The 19,682-nt window shown below is 43.4% G+C and overlaps 1 protein-coding gene across 2 annotated transcripts in view; it reads left to right on the forward strand.

The window, feature by feature from the left end:
- The window catches only part of LOC119399068 (kynurenine aminotransferase), a 67,637-nt gene extending 55,822 nt beyond the window's left edge, over positions 1–11,815 (forward strand). For both annotated transcript variants that reach the window (XM_037665886.2, XM_037665892.2), the window contains 3 exons: positions 7,598–7,668; positions 10,529–10,615; positions 11,571–11,815. In XM_037665886.2, coding sequence (XP_037521814.1) covers positions 7,598–7,668; positions 10,529–10,615; positions 11,571–11,618 — 206 coding nt within the window. In that variant the 3' untranslated portion in view covers positions 11,619–11,815. The remainder of the gene's footprint in view (positions 1–7,597; positions 7,669–10,528; positions 10,616–11,570) is intronic.
- Positions 11,816–19,682: the final 7,867 nt, after the last annotated feature.

Below are 19,682 nucleotides of genomic sequence, written 5' to 3' on the forward strand. Positions count from 1 at the left end.
AGTGCTTTGTTCGAGCGTCTGAGAGGTCGCAACGCAAGCTCCACACACGTCAGTAAATTTATTCTACTACAACGGAACGGGACGCTACTACGAGATATGTTCGACTTAAAATTGCGCATAAGGCGTTGTAGAACCTTTATGAACAGGCTGAATGGTGTGGGCGCATGTTACGCGTTAGAAATATTCCCGCCAAAAGCGCTGTTGCTCACGAGCAACATTGGGCATTTGCGGAGGTGCAAGCAGATATAGGGTTATACGCTTGTTGTGTTTCTCTGCTTGACTGTATGTAAAACCAGGCAATAACATAATCTTATTTCTACGAAATACGATAAGTGATAGTTATAAGTCAATATTCTTTTTTCTTTCATGTATAGATGGTGATGTCAAAATAAAAAAATGGCTGACAGATCAAGAAATACCGGAGCTAATCTTCCTTCCGGATGGTGAATTGTCCGATGTTGATTTGGGAGGGACCCAGATGACCCCGAATATGAATCTAGAGATGATGAAAAATTGATTGATTCCTGTCCGCTTGAAGTTGTGCTAAATCTTCGCGATGAGCATCCGTGAGAAGAAGACGACGGAGGAATGCCAAGTAACCCTGTTGAAGCTGTTCCGTGAACATCCCGCCACTCGGCTGCGCAGCGCAGAAAAATGAAAGAAAGCGCTCGCTGAAAATGGACCAAAAAGACCTTATGGTTGATGACACAGCCTGAAAGGAGGAGCTTCCCCACCACCCGACGATGTGCTAAGTCCATACCAGTACTTTTGTGCCTTATTTGATGAAGAGATGGTAGACACACTGTGCAATCAATAAAATCTGTATTTTACCCAGAAGAATGGCACCTGCGCAAACAACATCAAGGAGAAGATGAGGAAATATCTTTTCATATTAGTGATTTCGGGGACAGTCAGGGTGCCTCATTTCTGGATGTTCTGGCAGTGTGGAACAAGTGGATGTGAGATATGAGGGCATGAACCACTGGCCACAGTACGGCGTAAAAGAGAACCGATACGAGTTCTGCAAGTTCGGCTGCACGTTTGTGTACTGCGCTAAGTGCAACATGCACTTGTGCCTCCTTCCAAGCCGCAACTGCTTCAAGGCATTCGATGTGAAGTAGTGCCTCAAGTGCCCAATGTTGCTCAGGAGCAACACCTCATTACTCACCTATAAATAAACATAATTTTTTTCTGACAACGTAATTGACATGGTGTGACCTTTCTTTATGCATGCCAGAGTTTTCTTCATGTTTTGCATTGAAACAAAATTTTGGGCATCAAAGGGTTAAAGTGTGGTAAAGTTACAGGTACATATTTTTAGGGAGGACGCACATAACAAAAGCATGAAAAGCGCAAACTTTCAACTCGATTTGTTGAAAAGGCATCAAGTTATATGAACACGAGCAAACGGGTGCAAAAGGGAGCTCTTTAAATATTTTAAATGCAAAGCATTTCTTAGCGAACCTCTGGCACTTTGAGCGTTTCTATCTACGTATCTATCTATCTATCTATCTATCTATCTAGCCGCCTACGTCTGGGTGCTCTCATGATCGCCTCCTTAACTTGGTCTAGACCAAAATTTGCATGGTAGGGTAAGAGGATTTGACGAATATGACTGTCGGGTCATGACATGAATAACGTTAAAATCCTGTCGCGTACGTCGTCAAACCCTTTCCACTAGACACGTGTGGCACATACCCGTTTACCACGGGCCGCGGTGTACGGGTATGCGCCACAGGTGATTGACAGTTTATATCTTTCCTGGAACGGCGACAACAGACATTGGTAACTTAAATGCTAGAACGTTAAGGAAAACCAATGTCGGCAGCGTTGACTCAAAGAATGGAAAGAATGAAAATTAGGATCCCAGCAGGAATCGAACCCAAGCATTCTGCGTGGCAATCAGGTATTCTACCACTGAGCCACGCCAGGTCTATAAACTGGTTTGGGAAAACAGCCTATGCAGGCGTAGTGTCGGTGCAACGTCAATTGTGGTTGTGGTGCTGGCTATCTAATTTTACAAGAAAGCAATAGACACTACAAGATACTCCTACGATGTGTACTTTACGATACAGGCGTCATATCAGATTAACGTCTGTAGCTCCAGTGTTGGCTCCGCTTTTATAGCAGTATAATAAACATTACGTTTGTATTCCTATGATTCAGGAAGCTATATTGAAGTATTGCTTGACCCCGGAGGTATACATTAACGAAAGTTACATATGATATCCACATCACCGTACGGTAAAGTGCACTTCGTCCACCAGAACGACGCAGTGTCCTCTTCATTTCTTACGAGGTTGGGCGATGGCCTCATGCTGACCGAGGATGATGCCAGATTGCTTGATAGCCGCCTTGTAGAATAGGCTACGTAGGCCCAGGTAGTCTACGAATACGACAACCACCATCCACTGATGTTGGTCTACGTAGCACTATCCAGGCCTACCAGCCTCCCTCACCAACACGAAGGGTGGCTTCAGGTTCCGACATGTCGCCGGCTCTGTCGACAGACAATTTGTCGACGAAATGACCGAGGCATCCACGAATTCCAACAGCTCTACTATACCACATACTTCACTACACATGGACCATTCGTCACCACGATCACGACCGGATCCTGTAATAGGTCATGACCAGCTGCTGGTGCTCGCTGATCACGGTGATGATGCCCTTGTTCAAGAACTGTCAAGAACTTCTTGCACACATGCACACGGGTTCGTGAAACGCTCGTGCGTTCTCGGGACACGTATAAGCACTACATATCAGCTTACCGCTTCTGGTGTTGGTAATACCCACGTTGCCATATATATATATATATATATATATATATATATATATATATATATATATATGTGTGTGTGTGTGTGTGTGTGTGTGTGCGCGCACACAATTTATACAAATCTTTAGCGTCATTTTGTACGTGTCGCTAAGTAAAAAAAGTTACGCCACATTCACCTACCCGCCGCATGCTTCTCATAACGACGACTCCCACGGTACGTGGGATCTGCCGAATTTTTTTTTGCGTCTTGTTTCCTATTTTATTCCCTCGTGTCTTTGCGCTTTCTCTCTCTCTCTCTCTATATATATATATATATATATATATATATATATATATAGACCGGTCCTCCGGTCGAAACCGTTGGCAAATAAAATTAAGACAACCGCTTAGTTGTGTCTCTTCTCTTCCCAAGTACGTTTGGCCCATTGGAAAAGCTTATTCAAATATATATATATATATATATATATATATCCTTGCCGTGCGTAATACGCAGTCTCAGCGCACGTCCTATCACGACGAAACGAATTTTCACGCACGTCGCAAATGTTAGGGCACATTCGGAAAATTTTCACAGCAAATATTGGGATGTGTGGAACGAAAACGGAAAAGTGAAATTTGTGACCGGGATGGAATGTCCAACGAGACGGAATGTCCAACCGAGACTGAATGTCCAACGAGACTGTATGTCCAACGAGACTGAATGTCCAACCGAGACGGAATGTCCAACGAGACTGTATGTCCAACGAGACTGAATGTCCAACCGAGACGGAATGTCCAACGAGACGAAATGTCCAACGAGACTGAATGTCCAACCGAGACGGAATGTCCAACGAGACTGTATGTCCAACGAGACTGAATGTCCAACCGAGACGGAATGTCCAACGAGACTGTATGTCCAACGAGACTGAATGTCCAACCGAGACGGAATGTCCAACGAGACGAAATGTCCAACGAGACTGAATGTCCACTATTGGACATTCAGTCTCGTTGTACATTGCGTCTCGTTGGACATTCAGGCCGCAAGCGTACTAGCTGTCAGGGACACAGCACATTTTGTTCCTTCATTACTCATTCGTGTACGTGCCGTGTAATTACGAGTACTTGTATGATCGCCGACACCTAAAAAATTATTGCCAATCATTTGGAGCTGCTGTGTATGGCGTTTCTGCGGCCTTGAGAAACGAATAGACAAAAACGTACACCAGTTTTCTTTTTTCACCACCCCCACTTGCTCCTGCTTTACGAATCTCCCGAATTTCGAGGTTGCCAGGTTCGCAGGTCCACATTAGCATTTGCAGTGCCTGTCGAATTATTTTACAGGCCCTGCAAATGCTAATGTGGAATTATTCATTGTTCGCACTGTAGGATGGCTCAACACACTGCTTTTATTGAAATAGCAGTGTTCACATGCACTGTGCACAAGTTAGCTGATTTTTAATGGTTTGTACGTATTTTTGTTTTCTTTTCTAAAGGTAAGCCTTCTTTGTTATACTGCTCCAAATTTGGGATTTCCTGCTAAAAAATTCAGGCTTTTTCTTGTGACGTGCTCCAGATTTGGATTTTTGTGCTCCAAAAGCAACATTTTGCTGCTCTAAAAATTGCTCCAAATCCTATTTCAGCCGTTCCAACCCTGTGGAGGCAAAATGCTAGAGGCCCACGTACTTAGATTTGGGTGCACATTAAAGAACTCCAGATGGTTTAGATGGTTTAAATTTCTGGAGCCCTTCACTACAGCATGCCTCATAATCATAATCATGGTTTTGGCATGTAAAACCTCGGCAGTTATTATAATATTTATGTTTTTATGCATTGTTTGAAAGATAGCTCATTAGCAAAAAGAAAAATATAGGAAAAGTCAGAAACTTATCGTGATGTTTGATTATGACACTATCTTAAAGGGGACCTGCAACACTTTTCCAAGTAACAATCGAATGGCTTCATTAAAAGAGTTTATTGCCTCACAAGTCTACCGCCGAAAAAAAATTTCTGGAATCCGTCAAGTACGAGCGGAGTTGCATGCTTTAATTGCTTTCTCTCTTCTCTCGTCCCAATGAACGCACTGGAAGCTAAGCAGGGAGGGACGGCACGGGGGAAAGAAGTTATGCCGCGCGCGTCATGACCTTGAGCACTTTTTTTTTCCCCCTTCGAGCGCACGATTTACTTTCAGTGCGATTGCGAGCGCGGGCACGTGGCGACCTCTCGCAGCGGCCACGGTACCTATGCAGCTCAAGATGTTCAGATCAGCCAATGGGCATGAATTTGGGTATATGGCATCGTTTGTATAAAGAAGAGGGAACCATTTCTAGCTGACTTTGAGAATTGATGTGCTGCGCTATAATGTATGGCCCAAAGACTTAAAGGTGAACATTTGACAGCGTTCTGTCTGGTTGGGAAGAAAATGCCATTGAAAAAGTTACACCAACCAACGAATTATAAAAGTAAAAACTTCTTTTACTTTAAAAAACCAGACGTTTCGGATCCAACTCGGATCCTTCCTCAGGGGTGACTGTGGGGCGCCAGAGAGCAACAGAGTTTAAAAAGGAAGGAAAGAGCCTTCCTCTCTTTAGGTCGGGGTTCACGCTTGGTTTGAATGACGTGCCGTAGTCCATTGAAATACACACTTGGCAGCGCACCTGCAGACCGGTTCACGTTGCCGGGTGTTGCCTGAATGTGCCAGGATTCCACAAAAAGTCGTTTGAGATAATTTGCCTCGAAGTCGACGACGCAGGAGTTGTCAAAGGCGATGCGGTGGTCGTTCACCTCGCTATGCTCAGCTAGCGCACTCCTTTGTCTGTCGAACTTGCGGACGTCGTTTCTGTGTTGTCGCAACCTTTCTGGGAAGTTCTTCGTTTCCCCCACGTATGAAGCGCCACAATCTGCACAAGGAATAGAATAAATCACTCCTTGCGCTTTTTCCTTGGGCAGTCTGTCTTTTGGGCATGGGAAGAAGCGGCCAAGTGTGGAAGTTGGCCTGTGCGCGACTTTTATGCCCTGCTCCGACAAAACACGTGTGAGCGCTTCGCTGGTGCCCTTAACATAGGGAATGCAGACGCGGACAGGCCTGTGAAGCGACGAGTCAGAGTCCTCTTGAAGGGGTCTGCGGGGGCGGGCGTGGCGGCATGCAACCCTCTCAATGAAAGCTTTGGAGTAGCCGTTCTTTAGAAGGTCGCATCTGATCTTCCGTTCTTCATCCATCCACTTATCATCCGACGAACAAACCCTTCGTGCACGTGTGAGTAGTGAGGATACCACCGCTGATTTATGGTGGAAAGGGTGGTTGGAGCCAGCGTCGAGGTAGCGACCGGTGTGGGTTGGCTTTCGGTATACCGAGAATTGCAGCAAACCACCCATCTTTTCCACGAGGACATCGATGAATGGCAAGTAGTTGTTTTTTTCCCGTTCCACGGTGAACTGGATGGCCGGCTCAATAGAGTTTAGATGGGCTGTGAAGGCGTCTACGGCAGAAGTTTTTAGGATACAGAAACAGTCGTCGACATACCGCAAAAATATTTTTGGGGTGATGCCGGCCGTCTGCAGTGCTCTTCCCTCCACTGCCTCCATCACGAGGTTTGCTGCCATTACAGACACAGATGCCCCCATTGCAGTACCAGTTAGCTGTTTGTAGTATTCTTCGTTGACGGAGAAGTACGTGTTGCTGAGACAAAAGTTCAAAAGGCGGCTCAGCTCGTCGACGCTCAGGCCTGTTCTTGCCTCGAGGTTTTCGTCACACTCCAGCACTTCACGCGCTGTGGTCACTGCTAATTGGACAGGTATGCTTGTGAAGAGGGAGACTACGTCGAATGACACGAGGCATTCGTCTTTGCAAATCGGTATCGGGGAAGAAGCTCAACAAAATGGCTGCTATTTTTCACGTGCGTCGGCGTGTTTTCCACGAGAGGGGCCAGAATCCTGTGTAAGGAGCTCGACAGGGCTCGAAGTGGCGAAGATGTGAAATCCACAATCGGCCTCAAGGGAACACCGGGCTTGTGGGTCTTGGGAAGCCCGTAGAATCCGGGAGCACTACCGTTTCTGCACATCAAACGAAGGTGCAGAGCTCTGGCATCCGGGTGTTTCACGAATACGTCTCCTAGGAGCTTGTTGAGGTCTCTCTGTACCTGCGCTGTAGGGTCCTTCTTAAGTTTGCTCTAAGTGCCACTAACAAGGTGGTCTTGGACCTTGCGGTTGTAGTCTCGCCGGTCAAGGACGACAGTAGCATTCCCTTTGTCCGCAGGCAAGATGACAATTGTGGGGTCCTCGCGCAGCTCTCGTAGGGCTCGGTTTTCCTCCGGGAACAGATTTTCACATGTTCTCAGGAGCCTCAACTACTGAACGGCAGCATTTTCTGACCATGCTGAAAAAGCGTTGCAGGGCCTTAGGTGAACATTTTGGCAGCTCATTCTTGAAAAGGGCTACAAATCTAAATGAATGCTGCCCGAAAATTTAACCATGAGAGAGAAGCTAATAAACACAAGTATATGCACAAAATCTTTTTGTGTGTTGTGTGTGTGTGAGCGAGAGAGAAAGAGATAAAGACCTAAAATGTCAATAAGCCCCAAGGTATTGCAACCTTAACATGTGGAACTGGTTGTTTTGACCCAGGTAAGAGCGGTGATGTGCATTCTGTACACCACTTGAACAGTACTATTTGTAAGGAGAGAAGTTAGTGTAAGGTGATTGTTAAATGTTTTTATTTCTTATCTCCTTCATCAAATAATTGAAAAATGTGCACTGCTGAGCAAGTTACCCTCAGGGTGACTTTCTCAAGTTTGAACTCTCTGTGTGCAGACAAGCATGTAATATTTATTTGTCTCCTTCAAGCATCAACACTGAAGTTGGAAGGTAATGAGCCAAAGGATTACCTTTTTGCAAAGTGGCTGTCTAGAACGAAGGTCAGTATGTTGCATCATTATTTCTTTCTAACAATTTCTTTCTGTGTTAACCTACATGCTCTCATTGCCACATTCCTGAGAATTATAAGGAATTTTAATTGGTGTAGTTCAGTATTTTTCAATTTTAATGTGAAAAATCTTCAATTTTCTTACCTTAAAGGGGTCATGAATAACTTTTCCAAGTAATGATCTAATGACCTCAGTATCGGAGTTTACTGCCTCCTGAATCGATTGTCGCAAAAATTTCTCGAATCCGTCAAGAATTAGCGGAGTTACGGAGTTTGGGCACACGCTCTCAGCGCTTTCTCTCTTTTCTCGTGCCAACGAGCGCACTGGAAGCTACACGGGGAGGGATGGCACGGGGGAAAGAAGTTACGTCAGCGCGCGTCATGAAACGCGATCGCTCTCCCGCTGTGATTCGCGTGCGCGAGCGCGGCTACCGTGTACTGAGGAGTGCGGCGCCGGCAAGTGGCGGCACCCCGTGGCAAGAAACGCATCTGATCCGAACGCCGCTCTCGATTTACGTCGGCTATCGGCCAATGAGGATGCTATGTTTTTTGCGACGCGGCGATGCAGATTGAGACGTCAATCGACAGACGCCCCGCCCACCGACGACAGTGAGAACCGGCCTCTGTTTGAAAAGAGGGCGCCTGCGAAAACGGCAACTTTACGTTCCGCTTGTAGCCTTTACGCGGCGCGCACGACTGCAATATTTGGCTGAGCAGTTCATAGCCGTATCAGCTTTCCGCAGGATGTGTTTTTTCAACAAGCCCAAGGGGTGCTTCATGACCCCTTTAAAGGTGTGCTGGTACAAAAATTCTTGTATCTGACATATAATTTTGTTAAATTTATATGTCTGTATTGGATACTCATCGACCCATAGCTGTGCTATTAAGCCTCAATTCTCCGTGAGCACAACAAATAATTATTACCATAACTATTATCCAATGTATTTCAAAATGTGCTTAGGGTAGTGCTGCTTCAGATGTGAGAAAGTAGACTTGTCAAATTATAGAAACTTGTGGTGATCTTATGGTAGTAGTAGAAGCCACTGACATGTAATTGTAAACACACATTATGGTCGTGCTGCCAAACTGAGTCCATTTTGAGCACTTTATGGGACAAGAGGGAACAGCATATCCCTTACGTGTTTCAGTAATAACACAAAATTAGAATGGACAGTTTGACAGCTTTAAGCTGCTGTTGTATGGCCCCCAAGCAATCACACCAGACTGTTTGGTGGGCTCATAAATTGTTTGTGTTACCATGCAATGACCGCTCCTGCTTTCAGTGACTTGACTTTCCGTTTTTGTGCCTGAAGTCATATTGCGCTTTATGTGCATTTTGAACAGGTTGCGTAAAAAGTGCTGTAATGAATTATTCGTGGTGCTCTCAAGGAATTGAGGCTTCATGCTGCAGTTATGGTAGACAATAGACATGCATTAAAGTGGGGCACAACATTTTCGTGTCGGTACTCCTTTAACGATTGTACTACTATAATAAAATTACTGTGATGTGTAACAAATAGCTATAATCTCTTTAAAGCAGTCACATTAACATGCACTCCAAAAAGCAGTGCATCTTTGCGGCATATTGTTTGTTGACAAGGGCCTTTCTATACATAGTGAAAATCGGAGGTTGTGGTCATATGGTGTCACAAATACACATTAGCATGGCGCTGTGGTCACAAGCCACACTCACTGTAATTTTTCTTACATTTGATACAAGATCAGCTTGGTACTTTGCTGCTACTTCTCCCACAATGTACAACATCCTTCTCACCTTCTGTTGCCTGTTATTCTGCCTGAAGCTTTTGGTAAGGTGAACACAGTGTGGCTTTGACCACTGTCAGTGGTCAAAGCCATCAGTGGTATCACGTCACCACAACCCCCAATTTTCGTGATGTGTTAGAACCTCTGGTCAATAGCCTGCAACTTCGCTACATTCAACACGCTTGTAAATTTTTGCAACCAGATGCTTAACCAAGCACAACCAGATGCTTAATCACACCTGGTTGTGCATTAACCCTTTCAGCCCTAGATTTTTTATTTTGGTTGGAGACTTTTTTTTGTGCGTGTTTTCCTAATAGGTCGGATCTCAGAAGACCACAAACGAAAAATTGAGCCAGTGGTGCAAGTATTAATGGATTTACAGACATGGCATCAAATTAGGTCATCAGGCCTCAGCAGTTGTAAAATGAGAAAAATGGCTTCTCTTTTCCTGCTACTCACTAGAGCATACAAAATGTGAACCGCGTCTCATTTTTCAGTGTAATACTGATTGAAACAGCTTCGGTACGTCTCATACCTCCACTATGCCTCATACCTCCACTATGGAGACAGTAACTAACAAAGCTAGAAAAAAAAAAAGTCTCCTTTAATGCTTATGGGATGTGCCACTGGTGCTCATAGTATATTCTCATATTTTAATTTCCTATTGACAAATTTAGGAAAAAAAAACTTCGGGCTGAACTTTTCAAGTTGCATCAAAGTTGGTGTGTTACAGGAATTGCAAAATTAGCAAAGGGACAGACATTAACTAGTGCCAGTCTGTGTCTATGTCCCCCCTTTCTTTTTTCTCTTGCCTATGCTGTGCCACATCATTTCTTCAGCATTATAAACGAATTTGCCCAGCAACAACTCTTACTGTGTGCTCGAGGCACCTTAATTAAAATCCAGCATTACGTAATCATCGTGTCTGTTGTATGACATGAAATTGCATACTTCTGTGAATTCAGCTTAGTTATGCATCCGAATGTTCAGTTATTCTGCACAATGTATATTAACTACATGAAATTGTCACTATGTGCATTGCAAGACCCAGCCATGTGCTGTATAGTAAAAAATGACTTCTTTTCCAGAAGCTGCAGGGGATTCCTCCCAGTGCCTTCTATGGTGCAAACAACAAACATCTTGCTCAAGACTTGATAAGATTTTGTTTTATCAAGGTATGTGCCAAAGGAATGAATAGTGCATGCATGCATTTTCTCTTTGTGCAGGTAAGCACTGATGAATCGTTGGATATGGAATGCTGCTGCAGCTAATGTTTCAGCAAGAGGACTTGGGCAGCAACTGCCCTTTTTAGCAGCATTTTTATTCATGTTTTGCTCACTCTCGCCCAACTGCAAAAGTGGAGAAGAGTAAGCTCACGTGCAAAGAAGGAGATGAGAGGACTATTGGGGATAGAAAGTGGTGTGACAAAGGGACGATAGGTGTTGCACAGTAAGTGTGGAACAAAATGGTGGAGAAGGGTACAAAGGTTGAATACTGGTTATGGTCTCTTTCAAGGGTAGGCTTGGCACTGAGCCATACCTTTGCTGAGCTTGCAGAAAATAGTGCCATTTGTTCTCTTCCCAAGAACCACCTCACAGAGTGTGCAGCAACTGAAAATAACAATTTCGCGGGAAACGCGGTAAAAAAAAAACCTTTTGGGAGAAAAGGCTCAAGTATGCATGGTCGTAGTTGTGTTAGATGCAAGAAATCTCTTTGAAGTTTTTTTTATTATTGGCTGAACTGTATTGAACTTGTGAATGAGACAAGACTCCTATATTTCATGTATCTGGGAGAGCAGAAGTTTGACTGAAGTATATAAAACTTGAGTTTATTGTAATTGTGACCTGCCACATTGTAATGCTGTGCCACTGCTTACAATAGCTTTTTTTTGCAGTGTCCACGCGGTGCTCATTTAATCTAACATTCATTGGTCACCTTGTTTTGCCAGTGTATTGCTTGTGACACAGTGAACATCCCAGAATGTCAATAACATTATTTACATTATGCTCTGCTGGTATAGATACCTAAAGCCGTATTTATTATTGAAATTTCTCTTCCTCTGTGAAGACAACCGTATAGATTTCGATCTTCACTTGACACATGGCAACTTTTCTTTTTTTCCTTTTCTAGGATGATTCAACTCTTCAGAAGGCTGCAGACATATTGTCAGCGTTATAGGCAATCTCCTGAGTAGTGCATCATTTGAGGCATAGGCCATGACTAGTAGCATAGCATTTGGTGGATTTCGTTCCTGTAATTCACCATATTCAAGCAACTTCCATTATTTTGGCCCTGGTGAGGTATATGTAATTGATTCAAATTATCCGAAATCGGAAGAGGAAGTTGGCTGTACTATGGTGTTTCAGATAGTAAAATGTCATTGATATTTTTGTATTATGGGTTGCATGTTTTACTATTGTTAGTGCCATGGTGCTGATACTTGCTGATGCTGCCTAGCAACGTTGAGACGGTTGCATAAAATAGTCATAGGGAGGCTGCACCAGGGAAGTGATGATGCACTTATTCATTATTAGAATCTGCTGTGAACAAGAGACGCAGCAGCAGGATTTGTCAACTTTCTGGCATGGTGTTGGAAAGCTGAATCAGACCATTCCACAAGTGGATTTTCTTTACTCAAAGCTTTATACACAGATATCGCAGCCTATTTTTCTGGTCTCCTACCAATGACTGCATTCATACTGCTGAGTCCATCAAACTCAGAGTGTCACAGGTGCAAAGGTTTTATATTCACGTTGTTGCAGGCTTGTGGAATATCTGTTGTGACGATGTGCTCAGCAGTTCTAAGCTTGGGGGTGAGAGGCGGCAGCCAAGGAAAGGCCAGTGAGGGCATACTCCATTGATGTATGCTCGTAACATGCCTCAAGCCCAGAAGGAACAAGTGCAGTTTACGCAGGAGAGTAGCTCTAGGGCACTGTGTCTCACCATATTTTTGCTAAGAGAGCAGTTGTCCAAGATCAAGCTTGGCAAACAGCTGTCATAATTTACGAGGTGGAGAGGAGATGCAAGAAAGCACGTCTATCCCCGCAGTGTGTAGCAGTTAATGAAACAAGCAAAACCGGACCATTATGCCAAGATAGAGCACAGATAACAGTACCAAATAAACTTTTACTCTCATGAACCACCCTTGCCCCATAATGCCATTGCCTGCCAAAAACAAGTGCTCTGTAGCAACATAATGCTAAGCCGCTACTCTACTGAATGTTCCAAGTTTTCAGCTGTTAGGGTATCTTGCTGACTCACCTTTTTTTTTTGACTGGACCTCGTACATAATGACTTGCACAATTCTGAGCCACTTGGAGAGGAGAGCATGGTGCAAGAAATGCTGGAAGCGTGACTCCAACTGAAAAATGCGATATTCTTCTACTGCAGTGCGCGCACTTCCAAAGTCTACAGCAACCCAAGCGCTCACAAGGCTTTGACGCAATTTGCATAGTGCAGGCTTCTACAGCACTGTTCACCCATGAAGAAAGCCATGTGGCAGGTCAGGAGGGGAGATTCTGAGCATGTTCTAATGTAAAACAAGATCACAAATTGGTTCTAACTGGAGATTTCAACCTGCAAAATATCAACTGGCGCACTTTTTCTTCGTATTCAGTTCGTAGTGCTGAAAATGTTATGGCTGACCTAGCATTTAACTTCGATCTCCTACAAGTTAAAGAATTCATAGGAATTCAAAATGTGCGGGATGAGAAGATAGCGTGTGCTGCTTTTAACCCTTCGACGCTCTATGTACACAATTGTGTACATCACTTGTTTTTGCCATTTGTAACGACTAGGGGCTAGGAGAGAGCAAGATACATTGAGCTTTAGATGAAATGAACCACCTGCATAATAAATTTGTCTTCATTTTACTTCATTTTGCAGTGTACTGTTGTATATGATCAGTTTGCTGAAGGCACTACGCAGTTCGACGTGCCCCTACCCGCAAGCCACGTCAAAAGTATAATTTTTCTTTGCTCCAAATGGACATACTCGAAAATCAATTGGCACTATATTTCTGGTGTAAGATTCCATTCTGTTAACGCAAATACGGAGCATGAATGACATCAAAATAAATAGGTATTTAGTTACAATTGAATTACTATAACACGCCTAAATTAATGCATTAAGACATTATTTTTCTTGCAATAGAATATCGAGTGCCTTGAAATAATGTTTTATCGATTTGACGCATTTACAGACAGTTCTTCATAGATGGTGTCTGAAAGGGTTAATGGTTATTTTAAGCGTGTATATACAAGTGATAATGGCTGTCTGCCATGCTTTTCTACAAAACTGCCTTCCCTTCCTGACCTTTTTATTTCGGAACAAGGCATTCTAAATTTACTGTTAAAAGCTTTATATGCTGCTTTTAACCGTTTGACACGCTATGTACACAATTGTGTACATCACTTGTTTTTGCCATTTGTAACGACTAGGGGCTAAGAGAGAGCAAGATACATTGAGTTTTAGATGAAATGAACCTCCTGCATAATAAAGTTGTCTTCATTTTGCAGTGTACTGTTGTATATGTCATATGACATAATTATATGTGATCTGGTCACTAAAACCAATATTGGAAAACAAAAGCTTACAGAAAAAATGCTGTTAGATTCGTCTGCAATACATATGACCGCACTTCAATCACTAACCTCATATCTCAAAGCAGCCTACCTGCTATAACTGATAGAAATCGTGTATGTCCTCTAAAATTCTTTTTCAAACTAATAAAAGGTCACTACAGCGTTGACACGTATCACCTTCTCGCGTATGCAGCAGGTTACGCTACCAGGCACGGACACTCACTGGCTGTAACTCATTCACTAACCCGTGTCAACTATTTCTAGTATTCTTTCTTTCTAAGAACAATAGTGGCTTGGAACAAACTGCCCGATAAAAACTGTGACACAGGATTCTCTATCACAATTTGAATCACAACTTCAGTACGAAGCGTTCTTTTGCTCTGGCTAAGATCGTTCGTGTGTTTTTCTTTTTTTCCTTCATCCTAACTGATTGTTTGAATAGAATATTGTTGGAATAACGCTTGCCTTTTTGTTTTGTTCAAAGCAAGTCTGTGAAGAAACTAGACTGTTTTTCTTGTTATTTTTTTGTTTTATCCACCTACATGTACCACACTGCCGAGGTCTTGTATAAGATTGCAGTATCTCTTAAAGAAATAAATAAATAAATAAAGCATTCAATGTCTACTCGCGCTGGGTTTCAAGGTAGTTTAGTCAATTTTTAGCTCGCTTCTTAACTATTGCTTCGATTGAAAATTCATTGAAAAATTACTTCAGTATTGAAACTATATAAAATCGTGTTGAAAACAAAAACAAAGGCGATATATCTGTTTATTGATTAAAAGCTAATTGGTCTTTAAATGAGTTTTCGAGGAGTGTGCCTTGCATAGCAGTTTGGATTCAAATGTACATCCATTTAGTACAATGTCTAATGACCCTTCAAGCCTTTTGTCAAGTTTAGTGTTTCTTAGTAGGTTAGTAAGCCTCCTACAACCTTAACATGTCAAGGATATAAAAATTAACAATTTTGAGAATACACACACTTGGCTGCTTGCTCCTTCAGTCTGCTTACTTTGAATTCTTCACACCTCAATAACTTGTTAAAGGAGTTTGGCTGGGATTTGTAATTTGTGGCCTCCTGGAGCTGGGGTGGACACAAAAATGAGGCCATGGCTCCATAAGCATGCACATCAGTGCAAGCATGAAACAGCTGAAGCTTTTAATATAAACAACATTCTAGAACATGTGAGCATTAAGTTTTTCTTAAAAGAGCTCATGGTACATGTGTGTTTCACACAGTTGGTCTTCTTTGAAAGGATTAAACAATATTCTCAGAATATATGCAGCCTTATGCAAGCACTGCTCAAACTGTTTTTTATAATACTATAACATATAAATGAAGCATGTATACATAATACATACACAATATCCACAGTATTGGCTTAGTGGTTATATCATTCAGCTGCTGAGCTTGAGGTCACAGGTTAGCTGTACTCCGATGGAAGTGAAATGCAAAAACACTATTCAGGTGCATGATAAAGAGCCTCAGCTTAAATTGCACAATCCTCTGTGCAGTTTCGGGATGCTAAACCACATATTTCCTTTTTAATTATATATGCTATGCACCGGATTACTTCGTTAAGCCCAGGATTTCTCAGGGTCAAAAATGATCACTGCGGGATACAGAAGTCATCTGTATATTTTATTCAGCCACAAAATGACAAAATAGGAACACTTCAAGTCAACATTGAGCAGGGTGAGCTCCACAGGTAGCTCAAGACATGAAAGTTTACTTGATAACAGCACCTCAGGCATATATATATAATTCAATAAAAATAAACTACTAGAAATGTACACATTTTGATGTTGAGTTATAAAATGTGATCCCATTCCTTGTGCCGCCTAGGTGATACCCAGAAGTGAAAATGTACGATCACTAATACCTGTGACACCAAACAATAGGGAATTTTCGAATAGGGGCCCCAAAAGTTTGGGGCCCCAACGCCCTTTGCGTGTGCTCGCTTTGGGTCAGGCAGGAGCTAAGAGTTTTCTAATAGGGTCTGCGGCGCTTTGGACACCCCCCTATTCTAAGTCACTCTAGCCCGGGCCAAGAGCCGTCGCTTCAGTGGGTGCCGTCATGTTTGCTTGACGAAAAGCTTTTGGGGCAAGCTTTGGGGCTCCCGCTAACCTAAAAAAAGCATCCCCAATACAAAACCCAAACGCTGTTTGGGTCTCGCACATGCGCAGTGGCCTCGACACTATTTCTTTGGGGCCCCATTCAAAAACTCCCTATTAAGTGAAGTGGATTGTATGCTGCCACTGTTTCTTTCTTTACACACACAAACACACACACACACACAATAAAGAGGGGGGGAGTTCCTGCAACACTTTTAGAGCATGGCTAATCTATCTAGCCTCAAGGTCAGGTTCTCATGAACACCTCAGCCAAATGTTCCTTTGCATGTGGCAGGGAATTTGTTAGTTTTTGTGCTTGCTGTCATGTACGTATTCTTGAGCAAACATGTTTCTTATTATCCAGATTTCATTACGTGTTTTGCAGAACATATAATTGAGAAGTCTCTTGATAGATTAGGCAGCATCGTCTGATGGTAGAGAGGACAAAAATACCACTGTACCAATACTATGGCCTTCATTATTGGGCACTGTAATGAGCTAGTCTTGGTGGTTATGCCGATACCGAAGTTCAGTGCAATGGTGGGCTGAGCAACATTGAATCACTCCACTTTGGCACAGCTTCAAGTGTAGTGGGAATTAAAGAGGCCAATAGCTGCATTAAAATATATATATATATATTTGCAAACGCCTGATGCATTCTACATCCTCGAAAAGTGTTGCAAGGTGTCTTTAAAGACATTATGGGCAATTAGTTTAGTACTATTTCAAGTGTTGTAAAGATGATCGTGCTGACAGACAAAATGCGACGAACTACATTCTTGTTGCAACAAGCAGGGGTGAGACAGCTGCGCATATTGCGCATTTTTGATACGATTCCGTTTTCCTGCGCCAAGCTGCTCCAAAAGCATAAAAATTGCAAAAATTGCGCCGAACTGCGCCGAAACGGCCCCACAATCAAGAATTTTCAAGCCCGCGTCACTTTCAGCGTGGGAAAACGTAACTTTAGAAGCAGCGCCAGGTATACGTTCGCAGAACACGTTAACGCGCACAAGCGTGTCCTTCTACGCGCCTTTGTAATAGAGGCTTCCATAGTGCTGTGGTAATCTCCTCTGAGCGGTTGTAAATATGTGTAGTGTCCGAGCGGTAACGACGTAGTGTCCGAGGGGTAAGGTTTCTCGGCGCTCGCGACGCATTTTTGAAGGCGGTCCCTCACGAGGTGGCAGCGAACGGTGGCGCAACGCGCTTTTGTTATCACCTATTAAAAGCGTGCGGTACACTTGGCGCTACGCCACCCGCGCAGCCGAGCAGATAGCTGAAGGCGCTTTATTTTAGGCAGTTTTCGAATAGCGTACGTTAAGTTAGCGTTAGCGTTTGCGGCCCGCTATTTCCGTCACTTAACGGGAGCCCGCAAGCGGTTAGCGTACGACGCATGCGCAGTTGTGCGAAAAGCCAACGCAAAGCTTTGCGTACGCTATTCGAAAGCTTCCCGAGGGTTCGCCCTTCAGGGAGGGCAAATATTAATCGCAGCGCCCCTCCTTCCGATTAAGTCAAAGTATGGGCGGTATCGACTTTGCCCCCCCCCCCCCTTCGTGCGCACGCCTATGGGGGTGGTCATACTGGCGCGTTCGCGTGCTAGTCGGAATCATTCATTGACCGTTCAAAGACGTACTGCTATGTGACTATACAATTCTTGTGCAATCAGTTTTTATTGCGATAGCAATTATATGGACAGTCTCGAGGGGTTCTTGCCGTTCTTGCCGTCGCCGTCATGTCCTTCGGTATGAAGTCCAAATTGATAAGATCCCCCCGCGAATTGTATGTTCTACAGCAGGTAAAAGCACGCGAGCAGAGGCGACGTACACGGCCGAAGCAAACGAGCCGTCCCATTGCCGTCGCTCAGAGGCTGCATGCGATAACATCACCCCGCTCGGAAGGCTTGCCGTCGAAGCAGACAGGAAACGCCCCGCCCGTTTTTAACAAGCCTTAAAAGACACGAAGACGCGAGGGGGGGGGGGGGAGGGGAGTGTCGCGCGAGGAGCAACTTTGAACTTTGCGCGGTCGCGATCACTGGCGCGCGCGCTATCTCTAAAGCCATCACAGCGGGGCTGGTACGTGCTGCGCTCTCAAAGCAAAGTGACTATGCGGAGAACATAGCGGCCGTATTTTCTTACACCATCGTTTTATAGTTACGCGAGATCGGATACAAAACAGTTAGCTGCCAGCCTTACTTTGTGTAACACTACAATTTGTTGCTATCGCATTCATTGTTTCGCCCTTGCGGTGAAACTGTGACTTTTTTTATTATTTGAGAAGTGTGATGTTTTTTCTTTTCTTATTTTCAAATGTAAAGTGAACCTACTTGGAAAAACTTTTTTTTATCTATTTCATATGTTGTTACCAAGGTTATATAAATTGCGTGGTTTGTAAAAAGGTAGTGTAGTTCATACCTGGCAATAATCTGTTAAAAAAAGCTTTCTCCAAAGGCTCTTTGAATGTTATGTGTATTCTAAGCCGATTAAAATATGTGGTTGTTCCTCCAAGTTACTACAAATTTGTTTTTTCAAGCTCCAAAAACGACATAATAAATGCCGCTAACTGCTCCCAAACAAGGTTCTCCTGCTCCTAAATTGAAATTTTGCTGCTCCCAAAACTGCTCCCAAATCGATTTCAGCCGTCTCACCCCTGAACAAGTCATGCTACAGATGCACTACTTGAGGTTACTTTGCTTTGACTGCCATTGTGTGTGGTGAACCAGTACGCCATCATGTTATCTGTTTCGGTTTTCAGACCAATGAGATGAGTGACTCCAGTTGATCATTAAGCAAAAATATAAGGGCAACCTTCCGAGTAAAAAAATTTTAAAAATATGTTAAGTGCAAATATGATTCTGCTCCGCTTTGCCAGTTTATTAAAGAATGGTGGTTTTTAATTGACTTTGCTTATTTAGTTCCTTTTGCAGGTAAAGGTGTGTCCTGCATTGTTGTGATAAAAATTTGGATGTTTGTTTATGAAAGGTTAATTCTAACAGTACATGTCTCGAACAAAATGAAGCAAATAATTAAGACTGCGAAGATATGCGATCCAGGGGGTGGGTGCACCTTTGCTTATCTCGTAACTGATACCACTGACCTTAGGCAGATATTTCACAGCTACCTCTTCACTTAAAACTGTAGTTTTGCCACCAAAAGTAGCAAACAGGTCTAGCATGCCTGCTGATTAAGCAAGAACTGGCAGAACAAAAAAAGAAGTGGCCTCTGTAATAACACTCGCAGTGATGCTAACTTTTATATCACAGCAACATTTTACTTGACAGTGCCTACAGCCTGGAATGCAGAACTTTGCCAAAAACAAGTATGCTCTATCATGCTTCCAACGCTTTTTTCCTGCATTAGGCACTACACTAAAGATGCACTGCACTGAACATTCAAATGCGCGATTTATGCACATGGTCAGTACCAAAGCTGAAGGTCATTTTTGGTCACAAGATCGTCTGCACTCCCCTGTTGGGCAAAAATACGCCATTGAGCAGTAGAAGTAGATGGGGTGTAGCCAACTCGTGACTGCATTATCACAGTGAATGCTTATG

The sequence above is a fragment of the Rhipicephalus sanguineus genome, chromosome 1, assembly GCF_013339695.2.
Source record: "Rhipicephalus sanguineus isolate Rsan-2018 chromosome 1, BIME_Rsan_1.4, whole genome shotgun sequence".
Classification (NCBI taxonomy): Eukaryota; Metazoa; Arthropoda; class Arachnida; order Ixodida; family Ixodidae; genus Rhipicephalus; species Rhipicephalus sanguineus.